Below are 20,883 nucleotides of genomic sequence, written 5' to 3' on the forward strand. Positions count from 1 at the left end.
ATGACATACAGGTATATACTATATACAGAAGAGATGACATACAGGTATATACTACATACAGGAGGAGATGACACATAGGTATGTACAATATACAGGGCCCTGTAGTTTCAAGTTCTCTCTTTGGTAGAGTGATTTCAGCTCTGAAGAATTGTGATTGCAGCTCTGAAGTTTCATACTGAGGCTGAAATTCTGAGCATGCTCGTGTGCTAACAGAGCGTCTGTGGCGTGCTAATATGTTCAAGTCCCTGCGCCTGCATGTCTCGCTTTTGATTGACAGCCGTAACACATGCAGAGATTGTCTAAGAATCAGGCAGTCCCTGCATGTGTTGCAGCTGTCGAACAGAAGTGAGACATGCAGCCGCGGGAACTGGAACATATTTTTTGAGCACACCTTAAGCATGCTCCGATAACACCTTATCAGAGAACGTTCACTCATCAGTAAAGACTAAACACAAATAAATATCAAATATCCTCAATTTTTCAAAACAGTCCAAAAGGAAAAACTTGAGTGCCCATAACAGCCATGAGAACTTAGCTTTCATTTAAAAAAAAAAAAAAAACTTTCATAAAATAAAAGACGTGCTGTGATTGGTTGGTTTCGAGGACAAAGAAAGTTTTTCTTTTAGATAGTTTTGAGGAATCTGACCCACGGACTGCACTTACTCTGCCACAGTTATTGCAAATGATGTCTCCATTTGTTTGGTAATCTGCTAACTTTTCTTGAAGAGTTTTATTTTCTCCCTTTTTGTAGCGTTTCCTGAAAAAAAAAACCCAAATGCAATATATTAGCCGAAGCTTGCTTTTTTTAAAGAATAGATTAATTTGATCTTTTTACTGTGAATCCTCTAATGACACTATAAGATGGTTTCAGCTTTGTTTTTCTTCCTAAATCAATCTAAACCAATCAGGTAAGCAGAACTTAGAATACATACTTGAACTTTGGGTCGGTAACAACGTGATGCATGTTTTCTATCACACGAATGTCGAGTCCACTGCAAACGAGTTTCTGACACTTTTTACACAGAAAGGTAATTTTAGAAGGGTCTTTCTTATAAACTTTCTGCAAGTCTTTCTTCTTCTTAACTTTGTTTTCAACGATACTTTGTGCCTGAAATTCTTGGATCTTCAGAAAAAAAAAATCATGATAATGTACGTATGAATTATTATGTGGAACAGCACAACTGCAATACCCTACAAAGAGAACACTTTCAAAAATCACCTTGTCAGCAAAACTTGCGGCGTCCATCTTCTGCACCTTTTGGATAGCTTTATGCATTAAGTCTTCTCTGTATTCATTAACACTGTCATGATCAATAGCCCCGGATGACCTAGAAGCCACCAATATAAGGGCGCTTTCTTCAGCTCTGGCTCGGCCACGCGTCTAGTGGGCACAGAGAAAACAAACTTATTGTTAATCAATGACTGGATGTAATAAATAAAATATCACTTCGAGGTCCTCCTTAGACCAAAAAGCAGCTAATTCACTTGTGTGTTTTAGTCACCATCTTGTTGCATCGGCCCACACCTCTTCTGCTTGAGGTTATGGCTTACTACACATACATTCTCTTGCAAAGTCTTAGAATTCATTGTTTCCTTAATATAGGGCTGAGCTTTTCTGCACTGTACATAGAACAATTTCCCAGAAACATTATGTAATATTTAGTTCACCATGAACAAACTCCTCCTTAGTAGTGGTCAATCACCAAAGATCACTCCCAGAGAATGGTGTATAATAGTCATTGTGGTCACATAGGAACTCAAGAGATCCCCTAAGCAACTAAAGGCCTATCTTATATTTACTAATGTTACTGTTCATGAGTCCACCATCAGGAAGATACAGCAAACGTGTGCACGGCAGGATTGCAAAGAGAAAGCCACTCCACTACTCTTTATAAAGAGCATTGCTGCCCATGTGCAATTTGGACAACCCAAAAAGGCCACTGGAACATTGTTTTGTAAACGGATGAGACAAAATAGAATTTTTCAGTTTAATTTATAGAAGTAAAACACTACATTTTACAAAAACACACCATACCATATGTGAAAGGCAGTGGTGGCAATGTTATGGTTTTGCGCTTAGTTGCATCTGGGCCATGATGGGTAGCCATCAATGATGCAACAATTAGTTCTGAATTATACCAGCAAATTCTAAATGGAAATGGACATATCATGGACCTCTTTATCCAGAAAATGTGAGTTATGCAGCAAATAATTCTTCAGAAATTTTGTGGAAGGACATAAAGCAAAGAGTTCATAGGAGAAAACCCACCAACATAACAGTGTGGAAGCTGTTTTATAGGGAGCAATGGGCTAAAATTCCTCCTAGCTGGTCTGCAAGGACTATACAACTATTACCAGAAAAGTTTAGATGCAGTTATTGCACAAGGAGGTCACTCCAAATTCTGACAGCATAGGTTCACATATTTGACCACTCACAGACTTGAGATTTTGGATTATTTTCCATATTTAAAAAAATAATGAAGTCTAATATTTTTGACAAATATGTTTGGTTGTTTGATTTGACTCTCTTTATCATCTTTTGTGCAAATCTAATGTAGTTTTAGGTCACAGTTATGCAAAAATGTGGAACATATTGAAAGGGTTCGCACCACTGTATGCTACACAACAGCGTATACATACACTTTTAAACAATATAAACAATATGTACAGTATATGCATACACCAACAATTACCTGCACCATTGCGATTTCATTATGGATTAAGCCATATACGATAACTATGTTGCACTCCTTGATATCCAAACCCTCCTCCGCCACACTTGTTGCAATCAGTAGGTTCAGTTCTCCGCTGCTAAATTTTTGAATTACTATCTTCTGTTCATTCTGAAAGTGAAACAATGACATGTTCTTGTACATATAATATTAAAGGAATCCGTGCATTGCACCTAAGGCTGGGACAGGAGAAGCATTTTTTGGGGTAGAAAACGTCAGCATGTTTTGATGGGTGGCCTAGCAATCTTCCCGACTCCCCCCATTTTGGCGAGGATGATCCAAAGAGACATGAAAGCGCCAAAAGTCACAACATTATTGCAATTTTTCAAAACTTTTGTGACATAAAAGCTTTGATGAATGAGCCCCTTAATCCTTTTTACAGTGTTACAACAGTTCTGAATTGTGACTTTCAAAAAAGTGGATGGAACATCCCTTCTTTTACATGATACTAAAACCAGACATGTCCATATTGGACCAGTACCTGAGTCATGGATTTTACAAATTCACTGTTGCTCCCGGCTCCAATAATGTAATTTGCCCGGATGCCCACTTCTTTAAACTTTTCATTGTCATCAATCCACTGACATAAAGCTACAGCGCTTTGCCGAGTCTTGGTAAATATAATGCCTCTGGCTTTGCCATTCCTCGTGGTGAACTCTTCCATGATGGCTCTTCTTAGCTTGGTAAGTTTCTCATTTTCATACTCTTTTTTCTCAGCCATTTGCTCAAGTGCTCTCTTATGTGCTGCAGAAAAATACAGTAAGTACTTACTAATTGCAAGATGTGAACTAGATTTACCAGCTGCAGCAGGAGATTCCCCCCATCTTCCCCGCCTGCAGTAGGACAGTAAGATGTCTATGCCCCATCAGCTCAGTTTAGGATTACACTTTGGCAACCAGCAACCAGCAAAAAATGGAATTGATCAGCAGGAAATTAACCCTTGGTTCACTACAGGATTTCATACAGAAAATTAGCAGTGATGAAATCTATATTTTTTTTTTAATTGACACATTCATTTCTTGTCTTAACTTGGGGTTTCCATACAAGCTAAGATTTGCTGCAGACATGTCTGCAACTGAAAAATGTATTTCAAACATATGAATGAGGCTATTCTTGCAGCACGTACTAAGATTTCTGCAAGCTCTACTTAGATGAATGGAACAGTCACAAAAATATATGCAGCAATTATTCCGCATGTGAACATATCCTAGAAGTTACTGTAGGACAGTTGCCTGCAGCGGAAGCCTCCCCAATTTGCTATTTCGTCAATAGAACACATTGGCAGAGAATGGCACCACTCAGCAGGTTATTAACAACCATGTGGAATTCTACAAGACTATATCAAGAACTGTAAACTGACAGTTTGGATAAATCTATCTCCTGTCTCCTTGTAGAATTATTTTTTTTAGGTTTAATTGTAAAGACTCCAATAGAAATTAGACAAAAGCTAATCAAACCTATCGATTTTGTGGGATCGGCTGGCAACCTAAAGTGTTAAGGGGCCTCCTGACTCGCCTCCAACAGATGACATGGACCCGGCCAGTTGAATATGAATGACCGATCCGTTTGTTCTCTTTGAAAATAAGATGCCACCTGAAGGAGTCTGCCAGCAGCTCTCTTATAGAGAACAGGAGCGTTCAGACAAGGGTTCCCAGTGTCGGGGAGTAAAAATGCAAATTCCCTAGAGAGGAAGAGGACTAAAACTCTAGTGCCTCCTACTGAAAGTAGCAATCCTAAAAAGTCAATATTGACTCTTTAACGAGCCTTTTCATTATCCCAAGTCATTTGGCAAAGCTCGTTAAAGGGTTGATATTGACTTTTAGGAGTTCATTTCCCAGAAGAGCATGCATGTTGTACAAGTCTCCGCACTCTGACATGCCAGGCCTGATTTGCCTGCCTTCACAAGGAGAAACGTTGCGTGGAGTAAAAAGAGATAGCTGTTTGCTGAACTAACAATTATCTAAAGTTTGTAGGGACTAGTGAGGAGCGAATATACTCGTTGCTTGGGTTTTCCCGAGCACGCTCGGGTGACCTCCGAGTATTTGTTAGTGTTCGGAGATTAAGTTTTCATCACCTCAGCCAGGTACGGACTGGGGCTGAAATTCAGTCCTGGCATTTGAAATCACACAGGCCCATGGTGTCCCCGTCCCCAAAAATCAGATTGGATATATTACTAATATTACCCTGGATGGAGGAAAGAAAGATTTACTACGAGACCAATATTTCTAATTATGCCCACGGCTTGCTGAGGTAAGTGACAGAGTGACCAGATTTGTGCTCCATCACAACTGTTACAGTATGGGTGTCTTGAGAACATTGATTCTGTTAACAACGTAGGACACAAGGCAGCCCACAACCAGACCGGCCCTTCTGACATTTGCCAGAATTGCCAAATGGCCAGTCCGGACCTGACCTCAGCTGAATGATTTACAGCTACTAGCCAGGCTGAGTACATGTGGGGAGTTGCCTGGTTGCTAGGGAATCCCCACATGTAATTAAGCAAACAAATACTCGGAGGTCACCCGAGTGTGCTTGGGAAAACCCGAGCGAGTACACTCGCTCATCACTAATAGGGACCTTAAAAAGCACCGATCTAGACCACAGATATAAAGTTGGCATTTTTGAAGATAAAACGTGACAGTCATGACAGCAGTCAAAGTGGTATTAGATAATTTTTTGTAACTGTTACATTGATCCTATGACCAAGCATTGTTCTTTTCTGATGTATCTCAAACAGATAGATCAGTACTTACCAAAGAATAAGTTGGTCAGAAATTTATCAGTCTCATCAATTTTATCCAAAAGAGAGGAGGCTTCCTCAGACTCATTCAGCAAAATTGCCCTCTTCGTCTCTTCATCATAGAATTTCGTAAGATGGGTTAATGCGTCATTCATGCGGATTGTGTCGTAGATCTGCAGAGCGTCATTGTACTTCTTTAGATGCAGCGCGCAGACATGCTGTTTACGATTCCCTTCCTTGGCAGCTAGAAAGTTGAGATGGTAATATAAGTAATGCTGTCTGGATGCTTGGCATCTAGCTGAACAGGATATTTGAGACTGGGCTATCAGCTGCTCAATACCAATGAGCAGCTCTTGGACTGTTCTGAGAAATGTTGGTTGACTAACCCAGGCTGACAGACTAGCTTTGCCTAACAATGCTCCTACTAAATGTCCTAATTAGCTGAACACCAGAATTAGTGTCCAGTAGAGTTAATGCAAATTGATTCGCAGGATCCGGTCCAGCGGCTACATCAGTAATCTGTGGCCATCGGGCAGGACCTCTGGGAACTGAGTCTTATTTGCCAGCATCGGTGGCTATTCTTTTTATTAACAAGCAAATAAAGTTGCACTCTAGTGCTAAAGAATGTAAATATGATATATGAATAGCATTACTGTTCTAGATAGTAAGAAAAAAATGGAGACACTTAGCACATAATTTGGCCAATTCACGCAAGCCCAGCAACCAACGACAAGGCAAGAGAGTATACAGACATTACAGCAGGGGATCAAAGCTCATTCTTTTTGTGAGGTAAAGCATTTCTCTGCCCATACTGTAATGCTGTATTCCCTTTTGCTTCCTCCCCTGTCCAGGAAACGTTGTATGATCACACCATGTCCCTGCACGGTCAGACGCAGCCATTACACAGTACACAGCAGGGGCACATTTATAAGATGATCTCAGCACAGGAACATTTTATTTAAACATATCCAATGGTGGAAGTTATTATTATTCCAAGATCTATAGATTAAAATTAACTTTTATTTGTGAGGAAAACCCCTTTAAATAGGTATGTTTGACCCGCAAATAGGATAAAGAACATATCTCAGACTATAACAGGCGCATGTCTTATCTGTGAAAAACACATATGAAACACGTACGTGAAGCATAGATGTGTGAATGGGGCCTTATCGGTCAATTCATCAAGCCTTTTTCTCCATAAATTTGTCATGGAAAAGTTACAAGTGTGAATAAGTGAAAAATCGGCTCACCCTTGTGGCGTAATTCCAGTCCAGGAAAGGAGCACAGGAATCCTGCTGTTGCACAGTACTTGGCAACTTGAACAGTGTGAAAATGGATCCAGCTCACACACCAGGGTGTTGATAAAAATCTTTCATTTGGCTTTATTTGGAAAGATTCTTTTTAAAATGGTACAACATCAATTAGGACGTCTCAGACAACATTGCAAATATAAAATAGGGGGTGATGTATAAGAAGAACCATATGTTCTATGAACCAACATCATGTGACCAGTGTTCAAGAACTTTATTGTTCGAAACGCACATTTTCACACTGTTCATGGAAAAGTTACACAAAAATGTTGAGACTTTTGCCATTTTTACACTTTTAAAAGGTTGGCGAAGATTAGCTAGAAGAGCCGTGTCTTAGCAGAGACAGACTGGTACACTATAATGTACGCCACAAAAGTGGCAAAAATTGATAGCAGAAATGTACTCCTGTCTATGACCAGAGTAAATTCGTGGCATTCGCAAAAGTCAGCTGAAAGATGTGCCACATTTGTTAAGGAGGCTCATGTCTCTTAATTAATTTCACGCATCAAGAGAATTACAAACGTTAGACTTGAAGGATATTCCCCCTTTGTTTTACCTGTCTTTTCTTTCTGTACGACCCACTGTTCATAGGATTGGGATCCATGATCATTTGTTGGGCACAAACCACTAAAATCTTCAATACTTTTCATCATATCCTTAATCTTATCACCAAATGGGCTCTGTAAGGTAAAGTAAGGAGCAGAGTCATCAAAATATGTGTCTGCACACTAGTCCAAGTATTAATTAATGGAGACGATGGTGGATTGTATTGACCATTGGAATCAATCCAATTCTGGCTCAGGTTACATGACCCTGGTAATGTCGAGCAGTTGGGGTAGATAAACAGCACAACCCTTCCCTTTTAATAACCCCCCCCCCATAACCCATGCCCTCTTACCCCTAAATAAAGACTCAAACTACATATTCTTGTGGAATAATGTCGGCCACAGCAGCCTTTTTATTTAAATACAAACAAACATAATAAATGATAACATCCAATAACTTTTAAACTAGGAGGGGTCATTGGAGCTCCCATGGATCTGGTGATCAAACACACAGCACAACGTGAACGTTACCAAAACCAAATTACTCCCAGCCGATACCGCCTGGCTCAGGAGCACCAAAACCCCAGCGGGTTCCCTGTTCACGTTACAATTCCCGGGGAACCGACCACCCCCGCCGGAACCCCCCAAGTCACCAGATCCAAAACCAGTTTTAACACAAAATACCGGGGAGCCATAAGCCAATGAATCCCCCCAACCCAATTTCCATCAACTCCAAGGACTCCCCCCAGCCACCACAACAAGGGACTTTGAAACCTTAAAGACCCGAGACCCCACCATTCCGAAACGCTATGGCCTTCTCCACACCTTCCTGCAGCCCAAGTGCCCAAAAATCAATCCCCACGGCATTCAGATGCACACCGTCTGCCAGCCAGAACGCCCCATCACCTTTTTCCAACTCAAAATGCCTTACGGCTACTCCACCATTCCTGGCCACAAACGCGGACACCGCTCTGTTGACCTTGATCCTGGCCTTATTAAGTTTTTCCAAGGACCACATATTCCTCCACCGTTTTCGCGGTACAATCTCCGACCAGACCACCGATATCCCCGGATATAACCGCCACAACCGCAACAAGTCCTGCTTGATGTCCTTAATTAGTTCTCTAAATGGGCACATACCCAAATCATTACCTCCCACGTGTAGCACCAAAATATCCGGTGACCTGTCCAAAACTACCGCAGCATTGATCTCCTTCAGCACCCTGTTCCAGGCCAAACCTCTAAAACCAATCCACCGGACCACTGCTACCGACCGATCGAAATCGAGCTGTCTACCCTCCGACCGTACGTCAGCGCGCAGGGCTCCCCAATGCACATAGGAATGGCCGAAAATCCACACCAAAAACGGTAAGGAACCTAAAAAATACAAACACAAAGGTCAATCCACCACCTAAAGACCGCCATTTATCAAAACGAACCTTTCCAGGACGAAAACACCCCCCCCACTTAACACCTAACATAACTGCGATATCTATTCGACTTCCATCTCCCAATACGCTTGATAGCCTCCGCATCCAAACCTCCCGCAGCCGCATCCGTAGCTGCCCCAATCCGAAAGGAATGAGGAGTAAAACGCGAATCATCCAACCCCAATACATCAAGTGCTCTCTTGAAAATCGTCTGAAACTGATATCTTGACAAAGCAGAACCGTCCTCATGACAAAGTAAAGATCCCTCCCTGCGAGGCCCTAGCCCCCAAAAACCTTTCAAACAACTAACTGGGCACATCAGTGAACCAACTACTGCACCCAACTCAATTTTTCTACCGCGCCCCACCTGATCCGTCTTGGATCGACACAACCAGAACTCCACACGCCCTTCAGACAAGAGAACATCCCTTGCCAAAACTCCCCCAGCTGTATACTTATTAGGAGACACCAGTTCACTAATTCTCATTGCACCAAAATATGCCAACGAGAAAGCCAAACTGAAAAGACGTTGTTCAAACAGTGACCCACAACAGTCCCCCAAAATCTCACCCAATCGCTCCAACATCGCGAAAGACACGGGACGCCGGGAATCCAACCTACCATATTGTCTCCGGAAACCTTTTACGGCTTGCCTCACCAGGAAAGCTTTAGACAAATCACACTGCCCCCTCAATTTGAAACCAAACGCCAAAGCCGCCAGCAAGCGTGATACCTTCGCCCACGACCAACCCTCATCAAAACCACGGCTAATCCAGGACAACAAAATCCCCACCTGATCATCAGCATTAACTCCACCCGGGCAGGATGCCAAGACCCCTTCCCAAGAAGACCAAACCATCTGATAAGCCTCCCATGTTTTGGGAGCCAACGACGACCTTATCAGATCTTCAGCGTCCCCGATGCCATGAGCCAAAGGTCCGCTGGGCAATCCAAACCGATGGTTTCTGCCTCCGGAGCCAAAGACCGGAAACGCTCGAACTGGAAACGAGAAAGAGAATCAGCTATTGAATTCCTCGCCCCAGGCACATGCGTCGCAGTGACCTGCGAATTCAACTCCAAACAAGATAGGACCAATCGCCTGAGAACCCGAACCACAGGCGGGGATGAAGCAGTAAGTCCATTCACCGCACACACCACCCCCATGTTGTCGCAGTTAAAGCGAATGCGCCTGTTGCAAAATTGCTGCTTCCACAAATGAACCGCCACCAGGATCGGAAAAATTTCCAATAGCGCAATGTTATGGACCAGCCCTGATGAAACCCACTCCGCCAGCCAGGGTGCAGCACACCATTGCCCCTTGAAGTAAGCCCCGAAGCCACTACCCCCCACCGCGTCCGTAAACAAATCCAAAGAATCATTGTCGACCGCCTCCTCCATAAACAAGGAACGACAATTGTATGATCCCAAAAAGGAACTCCAAACCGCCAAATCTTCTTTCAGCTCAGCTGACAAACGAATGAAGTGGTGCGGTGCACGGACTCCGGCCGTAGCACTCACCAACCTCCTAGAAAAAACTCTCCCCATCGGCATCACTCGACACGCGAAGTTGAGTTTTCCCAGCAACGACTGCAATTCTCGCAAACTCAATTTCTTTACACGCCGCGCCCGGGTCAAATCTTTCCTCAACCCTTCAATCTTGTCGACGGGAAGCCTGAACTCCCATCCGACCGTATCAATGACAATCCCCAAAAAACTCAAGCACGTACACGGCCCTTCCGTCTTCCCGGGGGCCAAGGGAACCCCAAAACGTTCACACACCCATTCGACAGCCCATAAGAGGCGAGAACAACGATCTGACCCAGCCGGGCCCACACATAGGAAATCGTCCAGATAGTGTATCACCGAATCACAATCGGAAACATCCTTGACCGCCCACTCCAAAAACGAACTAAACATCTCAAACAAAGCGCATGATAGGGAACAACCCATAGGTAGACACCTATCTACGAAAAAAAAACCCTCCCAAAAACAACCCAAAAGCTTAACACTATCAGGATGAACCGGCAACAACCTGAACGCCGCTTCAATATCCGTTTTGGCCAACAAGGCCCCACGACCGAACTTGCAAACCCAAGCAACAGCTTCATCAAATGACGCGTAAACCACCGAGCAAAGCTCAGGCGCAATACCGTCGTTAACAGACAACCCACGCGGGTAAGACAAGTGGTGTATCAGACGGAATTTACCTGCTTCCTTCTTAGGAACCACACCTAGCGGTGAAACCACCAGATCCTCAAATGGAGGAGACAAAAAGGGGCCCGCCATCCTTCCCAACGCGACCTCCTTCTTCAAATTCTCTGACACCACCTCCCCATGTAACACCGCCGACCTCAAATTTTTAAGCGTCCTAGGAACCACAAACGTAGGGGCCGGAATAACAAAACCATCCCGAAAGCCTTGATGTAGCACCCTCGCCGCCTCCTTCCGGGGGTATCTATTTAGAAAGGGGGCCATCTTTTCCAGCCTCACTGGCGTCACCCCCTTGAGAATTCCCAGACCCTGTCTTGGACCTAGCTTTTTTAAAGCATTTTGAGGCCCCATGGGAAGAGCCACTGCAGTGTGAACACAAGTGCTTGAATTTGCAGTTAACCCCGAACTTACATTGCCCGTCGTTGAACTGCCAACACAAGCCCGCTTTGTGACCCCCCGCCTGACTTGACTGTCCTGCCGCTCCCGCAGAACTGGATTGACTACTCTGACCGGAACTACTGCCCCCCCCCCCCCCGAAAGGAATGGCCAAACTAGTACTGCGCCATCACACGCAGCCAAAGCCCGATATCCTTCTGATCCCAGCGAAGCTTTGGACGTATAGCCTTTGTCCAAGTTACATTTTTCTATCGGGAGCAGAGAAAAAATTTCCACATACTCATCCTTCATGATTTTTTCTTTTACCTCCTTCTTAAGATGCGCCCCCAAAGGGCCCTCAAAACATACATAGACCTCCCCATGAGCCCTATCATCTAAATGGACCCGACACTCCTTCTCTTTTTCCGTTTGTACCGAAACCGGCGCCCAGGGGCCCGACGCCACTTCATTCAAACCTGTGACCCTCTGCGACCCCATCCACGCCGCCAAATGCCGTTGATCACTCATTCCCCTCTCCAACCGCACCAACAAATCCCTCACATTCGCTAACACCGCCCCGACACCCCCCACATCAGACCCATCAACGCCACTAACCCCAAAACCCGTCACTGAACCCACCTGTGCCCCCACACGCACAGGAGAAGGCAAACACTGTACAGGTAGCAAAGACATAGACAAACACTCACCAGGCTGCGAGGGAGCTGTGATCCCCCCAGCTGGGGTCCCGGGATCCAGCCGCCTCTGTCTGTGGAGATCTAGCGCGTCGGGAGGCAACTGCCACAGGGGGGTCTGCGTCGCATCTTGCTGTGGTGACGCGGCCCGAGGTGAAGGAAGCGCTGCCTGTATCATCCCTGCTGGCTGGCGCTGATCTGCCGCCCAAACGGCCGAGCCCCCATCCCCACTGGGTGAGGCCGCCGCTGTGTCCATCGATCCAGCTGCAGGGGGAAACCCTGCCGTGGCGACCGGGGCCAGCCCCGCACCCGGACCTGCAGGGCCACCCGCCACCGCTCCTCTCCCTCGTCCTGCTGCAGGTGAGGCAGAGGCAGGCCGCATGGCAGGAGCATCACCGCCGCGGCCCCCCGATGTATTAGGCCTCAGACGCTGACCGGCTTGCGCTGGCTCCGCCCCCACATTGCCGCGAGGTGAAGGCCTCGCAGCCGCCGCCGAACCCCGCCTGGCAGTAGGATTCCTCCCAGGTCGGGGCCTGCTGGCGCTGCTAGTTAAAGGCGCCCGGCCTGGAGGGTCCCTGGAGGGGCTCCTGCGCCGACGATGGGCCCGGGGAGCTGAATCAGGCGACAGGCGATCCGGAGGCCTGCTCCGACGCGCGCGCCTCACCGGAGACGCCGCCGTCACTGCTGCTGTCGCCGCCGACCCTCCGCTCCCGATAATTCCTGCCACCTCCTGCTCCAGCCAGCCTGGAGGGTGCGCTGCTGCCGCGGCCCTCAGGCTCTCCAGGATTCCGTCCACAGTGGCCATGGTAGGTGTCCACTTGTTGCCCAGAGAGCGGGAACTGACCAGGCCACACACCCCCACTGCCTGGTTAAACTTACAGTTCCCTCTGTTCCCACCTCTTGAACATTAACCCCTCCCTCCATCCCATGGTCATGATGGGCCTACCCTTACGCCGCGGGGGAGGGGCGGCTCCAGCTTCGGCCATTACTAAATCAAGGCAGGGATCCGATTGGTTTCTATGGATAATGCAATGATTGTACTAATAAGATAAAATAAGCTATTTTTAGGTACCATAGATCAAAATAATCACATTCAATTCATCATGTGCATTGTCACCTTATACATTGCGCTCTTTCTCCAGGTGTCTACAAATATCTCCTTTAATGCATTAAAGGCGTTTTATCATGTTCTATCTTCAGGAGAGTGCGGCTCCCTGCCTCCTTGCTTGCTGGAGGGTGATGTGCTCCTCATGATTGACAGTTCAGGCCAGCGGCATGGCTGTGTCAGTGATCAGTACTGTGCGTCCTCTGGTGTCACTAGCAGAGGCAGCGTTACCTCTGCAGCATTGGAGAGGAGCAGCTGCACTGAAGGTGACCAGGATTTAGTGATCTGGATAGCTTCAGAGCAGTGTAATCTCCCCTCCTCTTCCCAGTGTACTTCTCTGCTCAAAAGTAACAAAATAAGAAAATAGGGATTTTGTGTACTCACCGTAAAATCCTTTTCTCCGAGCCATTCATTGGGGGACACAGACCATGGGTGTATGCTGCTGCCACTAGGAGGCTGACACTAAGTACTACAAAGAAAGTTAGCTCTTCCCCTGCAGTATACACCCTCCTGCTGGCTCTCAGCTAACCAGTTCGGTGCAAAAGCAGTAGGAGATCAATAACAATATATGAGCGTATAGCATGTCATATTATATATGAGAGTATAGCATGTCAGATTATAAAAAACAATCATAAGCTAATAACAGGGTGGGAGCTGTGTCCCCCAATGAATGGCTCGGAGAAAAGGATTTTACGGTGAGTACACAAAAATCCCTATTTCTCCTTCGCCTCATTGGGGCACACAGACCGTGGGATGTCCCAAAGCAGTCCCTGGGTGGGGACAACAATAGATCAGGCCCTGTGTAACCGCTACTTACAAGTGCGCCACCGCGGCTTGCAGAGTCCGCCTGCCCAGACTCACATCTGTGGAAGTGTTGGAATTATAGTGCTTCAAGAATGCATGCAGACTGGACGAATCCGCAAGCTTGCAGGCGTGCCTTGCCGACGCCTGGTGCCTAGAACCCTTGATAGACAGGGAGATAGGCTGACATCTAGCACGGAAGGACTCCTGGATGGTGGAACGAATTCACCATATTATCATGGTCGATGAAACGGCTAAACCCTTCCTGAAAATGTCAGGAAGCCTTCCTCTACTGTCAGGAAGCCCAAATAAAGCGTCCAACCTTCGGAAGGATGCCATCCTCAAGACGTACCTACTCAGAGCACTCACTTCGTCCAGAATATGGGGGAACTCATTCCATTTTGTGGACTGGTGCCAAAAGAGATGAGGGAAGAACTATGCCCTCATAACAGTGGTAATACAGTACCACCTTGGTAACAAGGGATGGGGATGGCCTGAGGACAACCTTGCCTCGAAGGTAATAAGGGAAAAAAGTCTGAAAGAGCAGAGCAGCTAGCTCCGAAGACTCGTCAGAGTGAGAATATTGCAGAGGAAAAAGGGGCGACTTTCCCTGATAGCAAAGTCTGCCCGGATGAAAAGGAGCCTACTGTAAGGCTCCTAGGAATAATAAGGTCCCAATGAGCTAACGGTATGCGATAGAGAAGGACTACGTGTGAAAACTCCCTGTGAGAAAGTCCCTACTTGCAGTTTTGCTGCGATAAGGCAAGAAGATACTAGCTCCGCAAACAAAAAACGGACGTGGTCAGTGCGGATCTCCGAGGATCACTGGGGCCCCTTTCTGCTTCCGAAAGGCTTTCGGAAGTAGTGGAAGGGGAGTTATGAAAACTGGTACCACGGCAGAACCAGAGCATGGAGTGCGATGGCTCTTGGATCTTGAGGCCGAACCACAAACTCGAGTACATTGGCCTTCAGTCTGGATGTCATCCCACCTACAACTGGACAGCTCCAGTAAGGGCAGATCTGATGGAAGACTTCGGGGTGAAGTTCCCACTGACTTGAGGCGGAACCCTGACGGCTGAATTTGTTTGCCGTTCAGAGTTCTACTCCTGGGATATATACTACCGAGATCACCGAATAATAGACTTTGGCCCATCAGAGAAAGTGAGGTACCTCGGTCATGGTGCCTGACCGTGGGTACCTGCTAGATGACTGACGTATGGCACCGCCGTGGCATTATCCAATTGAATTCGGATAGGGAGACCCGCCAGAAGGCAGTGGACCTGCTGTAGGACTACCGTTCGGATCTCCAGAACGATAGGTAGAAAAAGACTGGCATTGGTAGTTACTAATAACCATTGAATCGGGAGAAAGGCCCTGGATGAAGAAGGAGCTCAGAGACTATTGTCTGAAAGTCTGTTTGACTTGCTGAAAACGAGCGGCGCGAAGGAAACCGCTTCCATTGTCGTCACCATTTTTCCTCAGAATTCTCCTAGTAAATCGAATGAAATGAGGGGGTGAGTAATCAAGTCCTCAGAACTCTCCTTGCGCGAGCTCCCTGTTGAAGGGCCATGACCTTGTCTCGAGGAAGAATTACCATCCTTCTAGAAGTGTGCAGGATCATCCTCAAAAATGATATCTGCTGGGCTGGAAATGAGGAAAACTTGTCTAAGTGTAGCTGCCAGCCCAGGTGAGAAGGTATCGCAAGTGATATAGACGACTCAGCGTAGTCCTGGAAGGGCGGCTAGACAGTCGACCACACAGGGCAGGACGAGCACGCCTCTAGAGTGCAAGAGAAACATGACATCTGCCATGACCCGTGCGAACACTCTGGGTGCGGAAGCAAGGCCGAAGGACAAGGTTGTGACTTGAAAATGCTGTTGATGAATGGAAAGGCGAAGGAATTTTTGCAGAGGGTAAGCACCCCGAATATCGATGGATGCCGGAAACTGCATCTTTTTCTGTTGAAGTAATGGCTGAGCGGAGGGACTCCATCCAAAGAAGGAGGACCATGTCAAAGGTTGTTAGAAGTTTGAGGTCCAGGGTCGATCTTACTTTTCGTTCCCCTGTTTGGAACCAAGATCCCTTAGATCTAGACTGTGCTGGACAATCCTTATACAATCCTTTGTCAGTCGCCCACTCAAAGGATTTGATTGGACAGTTGTTACTGGTGTGAATCAAGGTAGTTAAGGTCTCCAGCCAGGAGACCATTGCTCTAGCAATCCATGCGGCCGCTAGGGAGGATAGAGCGCCGAACCCGAAGATGGAACTAACCAGATTTGCTATCTGACAGTCCGTGGTATTTTTAATTGATGACCCATCGGGTAGGGATACTGGTAGGTATACCAAAGGAGATTCTACCTGGTTAATCTGCCCCATGGCAGAATGTGCGGCTGCATCCAGCAAGTCATAGTCTCTTGCCATCGCCGCTCTCTTTTCACGGTGCAGAGATAAAAATTAGGAACCCTCGATCCATCAACCTCTTAACAGGGAAGTGGAGAGGAATTGTCTGCCTTCTTGCATCTTCCGCTAAATAGCGGTGATGCAGAGGGGGGTGCTCGTACGCCAAAAAGGGTGCCTCTGTAAGTCCACAGAGTCCAGGTCTCCGGGTGGACAGGACAGGTTGTCTGGCGTTAGGCCTGGATGCAGATGAGGAAACATGGAGGCGACACTCCGTGTGCTCGTCTGTTGATGGTGTGGGGAGATCGGTGCCCTTTAAAGGACCCGTCGCCCTTAAAAAAACAGGCCAGGCATGGCATCCCACGTAGAGGCTTCTGTCCAGTGAATCGCTTATCTGAATTGAATGGCAAATGCTCTCGAGGGAGTTTAGTCTCTGAAGCTCTGGCAAGTTCAGGCAATATCCAATCCATATTCAGAGCCTTGTTGTCATCAAATCATTGGTGAGGGAGCAAGAAACGAAAAACTTCCGTTTTCTAGATGCCTGTATGTTTCTAGACGCCTGCACGTTTCTAGAATACTTGCGGCCCCTGCTAGCCGACGGCTCCCATGTAGGATAGGGACCATGTATATTGGTCCTGCGAGCACTCCAAACACAGAGGGTACACAGAAGGATTCAATCTCTTGGTCAGAGAACCATGGATTGTGGTCAGTGAAGAAGTCCACTGAGGGGAACTAGAGGATAAAGCTGGGGTCGGCGGTGGAGGGCTCCTCGGATTGATCAAGCGCCTTTAAGACCAGGGAATACTGGTCATGCACCTTTAAGACCAGGGAATACTGGTCATGCGCCTTTAAGAACAGAGAATACTGGTCATGCGCCTTTAAGACCAGGGAATACTGGTCATGCGCCTTTAAGACCAGAGAATACTGGTCATGCACCTTTAAGACCAGAGAATACAGGCCATGCGCCTTTAAAACCAGGGAATACTGGTCATGTGCCTTTAAGACCAGGGAATACTGGTCATGCACCTTTAAGACCAGGGAATACTGGTCATGCGCCTTCAAGACCAGGGAATACTGGTCATGCACCCTTAAGACCAGGGAATACTGGTCATGCGCCTTTAAGACCAGAGAATACTGGTCATGCGCCTTTAAGACCAGGGAATACTGGTCATGCGCCTTTAAGAACAGAGAATACTGGTCATGCGCCTTTAAGACCAGAGAATACTGGTCATGCACCTTTAAGACCAGAGAATACTGGTCATGCGCCTTTAAGGCCAGAGAATACTGGTCATGCGCCTTTAAGACCAGTGAATACTGGTCATGCGCCTTTAAGACCAGGGAATACTGGTCATGCACCTTTAAGACCAGAGAATACTGGTCATGCACCTTTAAGAACAGGGAATACTGGTCATGCGCCTTTAAGACCAGGGAATACTGGTCATGCGCCTTTAAGAACAGGGAATACTGGTCATGCGCCTTTAAGACCAGGGAATACTGGTCATGCGCCTTTAAGACCAGAGAATACTGGACATGCGCTTTAAAAGATCAAGGAATACATGTCATACGCCTTTAAGACTGGGAATACTGGCCATATGCTTTTAAGACCAGGAAATACTGGTCATGTGCCTTTAAGACCAGGGACTACTAATCGTGTGCCTTTAAGACCAGGTACTTCCTTACCCGGGTACTGATGTAGAGTCGATGTGCCTCTTTAATGCAAAAAACCTGTCACCCCAGTGTGAGCTGGCCGGGTGGACCAAGATGGCCACCGGGAGCTGCAGAGTTGATAAAATCTCGGAGAGAGCGAGAAGCGCCAATTTGGGGGGCGGAGCCACAGACACGATGTTGAATAGGCCCAAGCCGGGGCCTAAATTTCTGTAGCCGGCGGACGTCACCAGTGGGTCGTTCCAGGCAAGACTTCCAGGATGCGGCCTACAAATCGGCCGAAGCCAGGGGCTAAATTTTTGCAGCCATCCAGAGTGTTACCTCAGAGAGGTGGGCCACAGGGAAGTGGCTGAGGCTGCCTGTCAGCATGTGAATATCCCACTGAAGATGGATCCACTCACCATTGGTGCGCGTCCCGGCATGGAGCCGCTGGGGATGTGGGTTTCAGCGCTGTTCTGTGCAGCGTGGACGGTGCAGGGATAAGCCTCAATCCATCATCCGTTTGTTAGGGAGGTAGAGAGGAACCGTCCGCCTCCTTGTGCCATCCGCTTTCACAGAGGTGGGACAGTGGGGGCTGCTCGGACGCCATAGAGAGGGGCCTCTGTACATCCACGGAGTTCAGTCCGGGTGGACAGGGCCAGTTGTCCGGCAATAGGCCTGGCTCCAGGAGAGGATACATGGAGGCGACATGTGGTCGCCTGCTGCTGGTGTGGGGAGATCGGGACCATGAAAGGAACCGTCGCCCCTGAAGTGAGCTCAGGCATGGCTTCCCACGTCGCAGGAGAGGGTACGGGGAGGTATACTCGCCGTGCTCGCCTGTTGATGGTTCGAGGGAGATCGGAACCTTGAAAGGATCCGTCGCCCCCTTCACTCCATTAATTAAAAAATAAAAATTTACAGAAAATTAAACAATAAAATAAAAACATTGGGGTCTGAACCAGACCTACTGTATGTGCCTCCTACAGACACTAAGCAAGAACTGATTAGCTGAGAGCCAGCAGGAGGGTGTATACTGCAGGGGAGGAGCCGAGAGCCAGCAGGAGGGTGTATACTGCAGGGGAGGAGCTGAGAGCTAGCAGGAGAGGAGCCGAGAGCCGGCAGGAAAGTGTATACTGCAGGGGAGGAGCTGAGAGCCAGCAGGAGGGTGTATACTGCAGGGGAGGAGCTGAGAGCCAGCAGGAGGGTGTATACTGCAGGGGAGGAGCCGAGAGCCGGCAGGAAAGTGTATACTGCAGGGGAGGAGCTGAGAGCCAGCAGGAGGGTGTATACTGCAGGGGAGGAGCCGAGAGCCGGCAGGAAAGTGTATACTGCAGGGGAGGAGCTGAGAGCCAGCAGGAGGGTGTATACTGCAGGGGAGGAGCCGAGAGCCGGCAGGAAAGTGTATACTGCAGGGGAGGAGCTGAGAGCCAGCAGGAGGGTGTATACTGCAGGGGAGGAGCTGAGAGCCAGCAGGAGGGTGTATACTGCAGGGGAGGAGCTGAGAGCCAGCAGGAGGGTGTATACTGCAGGGGAGGAGCTGAGAGCCAGCAGGAGGGTGTATACTGCAGGGGAGGAGCTGAGAGCCAGCAGGAGGGTGTATACTGCAGGGGAGGAGCAGAGAGCCGGCAGGAGGGTGTATACTGCAGGGGAGGAGCTGAGAGCCAGCAGGAGGGTGTATACTGCAGGGGAGGAGCTGAGAGCCAGCAGGAGGGTGTATACTGCAGGGGAGGAGCTGAGAGCCAGCAGGAGGGTGTATACTGCAGGGGAGGAGCTGAGAGCCAGCAGGAGGGTGTATACTGCAGGGGAGGAGCTGAGAGCCAGCAGGAGGGTGTATACTGCAGAGGAGGAGCTGAGAGCCAGCAGGAGGGTGTATACTGCAGGGGAGGAGCTGAGAGCCGGCAGGAGGGTGTATACTGCAGGGGAGGAGCAGAGAGCCGGCAGGAGGGTGTATACTGCAGGGGAGGAGCTGAGAGCCAGCAGGAGGGTGTATACTGCAGGGGAGGAGCTGAGAGCCAGCAGGAGGGTGTATACTGCAGAGGAGGAGCTGAGAGCCAGCATGAGGGTGTATACTGCAGGGGAGGAGCTGAGAGCCAGCAGGAGGGTGTATACTGCAGAGGAGGAGCTGAGAGCCAGCAGGAGGTGTATACTGCAGGGGAGGAGCTGAGAGCCAGCAGGAGGGTGTATACTGCAGGGGAGGAGCTGAGAGCCAGCAGGAGGGTGTATACTGCAGAGGAGGAGCTGAGAGCCAGCAGGAGGTGTATACTGCATGGGAGGAGCTGAGAGCCAGCAGGAGGGTGTATACTGCATGGGAGGAGCTGAGAGCCAGCAGGAGGGTGTATACTGCAGGGGAGGAGCAGAGAGCCGGCAGGATGGTGTATACTGCAGGAGAGGAGCAGAGAGCTAGCAGGAGGGTGTATACTGCAGGGGAGGAGCTGAGAGCCAGCAGGAGGGTGTATACTGCAGAGGAGGAGCTGAGAGCCAGCAGGAGGGTGTATACTGCAGAGGAGGAGCTGAGAGCCAGCAGGAGGGTGTATACTGCAGAGGAGGAGCTGAGAGCCAGCAGGAGGGTGTATACTGCAGGGGAGGAGCTGAGAGCCAGCAGGAGGGTGTATACTGCAGAGGAGGAGCTGAGAGCCAGCAGGAGGGTGTATACTGCAGGGGAGGAGCCGAGAGCCAGCAGGAGGGTGTATACTGCAGGGGAGGAGCTGAGAGCCAGCAGGAGGGTGTATACTGCAGAGGAGGAGCTGAGAGCCAGCAGGAGGGTGTATACTGCAGAGGAGGAGCTGAGAGCCAGCAGGAGGGTGTATACTGCAGAGGAGGAGCTGAGCGCCAGCAGGAGGGTGTGTACTGCAGAGGAGGAGCTGAGCGCCAGCAGGAGGGTGTATACTGCAGAGGAGGAGC

General features: G+C 48.2%; 1 protein-coding gene across 1 annotated transcript in view; it reads right to left on the bottom strand.

Annotated features, from left to right (window-relative positions):
* IFIH1 (interferon induced with helicase C domain 1) overlaps positions 1-20,883 on the bottom strand; it is a 60,448-nt gene that overhangs the window by 14,415 nt on the left and 25,150 nt on the right. Inside the window, exons 9-15 of the mRNA XM_069733052.1 lie at positions 7,339-7,462; positions 5,486-5,716; positions 3,214-3,476; positions 2,694-2,843; positions 1,220-1,381; positions 933-1,123; positions 664-757 (exon numbers count right to left, since the gene is read on the bottom strand). Of these exons, the coding sequence (XP_069589153.1) occupies positions 664-757; positions 933-1,123; positions 1,220-1,381; positions 2,694-2,843; positions 3,214-3,476; positions 5,486-5,716; positions 7,339-7,462 (1,215 nt within the window). The remainder of the gene's footprint in view (positions 1-663; positions 758-932; positions 1,124-1,219; positions 1,382-2,693; positions 2,844-3,213; positions 3,477-5,485; positions 5,717-7,338; positions 7,463-20,883) is intronic.

This window comes from Ranitomeya imitator, chromosome 7 (assembly GCF_032444005.1).
Source record: "Ranitomeya imitator isolate aRanImi1 chromosome 7, aRanImi1.pri, whole genome shotgun sequence".
NCBI classification, from domain to species: domain Eukaryota; kingdom Metazoa; phylum Chordata; class Amphibia; order Anura; family Dendrobatidae; genus Ranitomeya; species Ranitomeya imitator.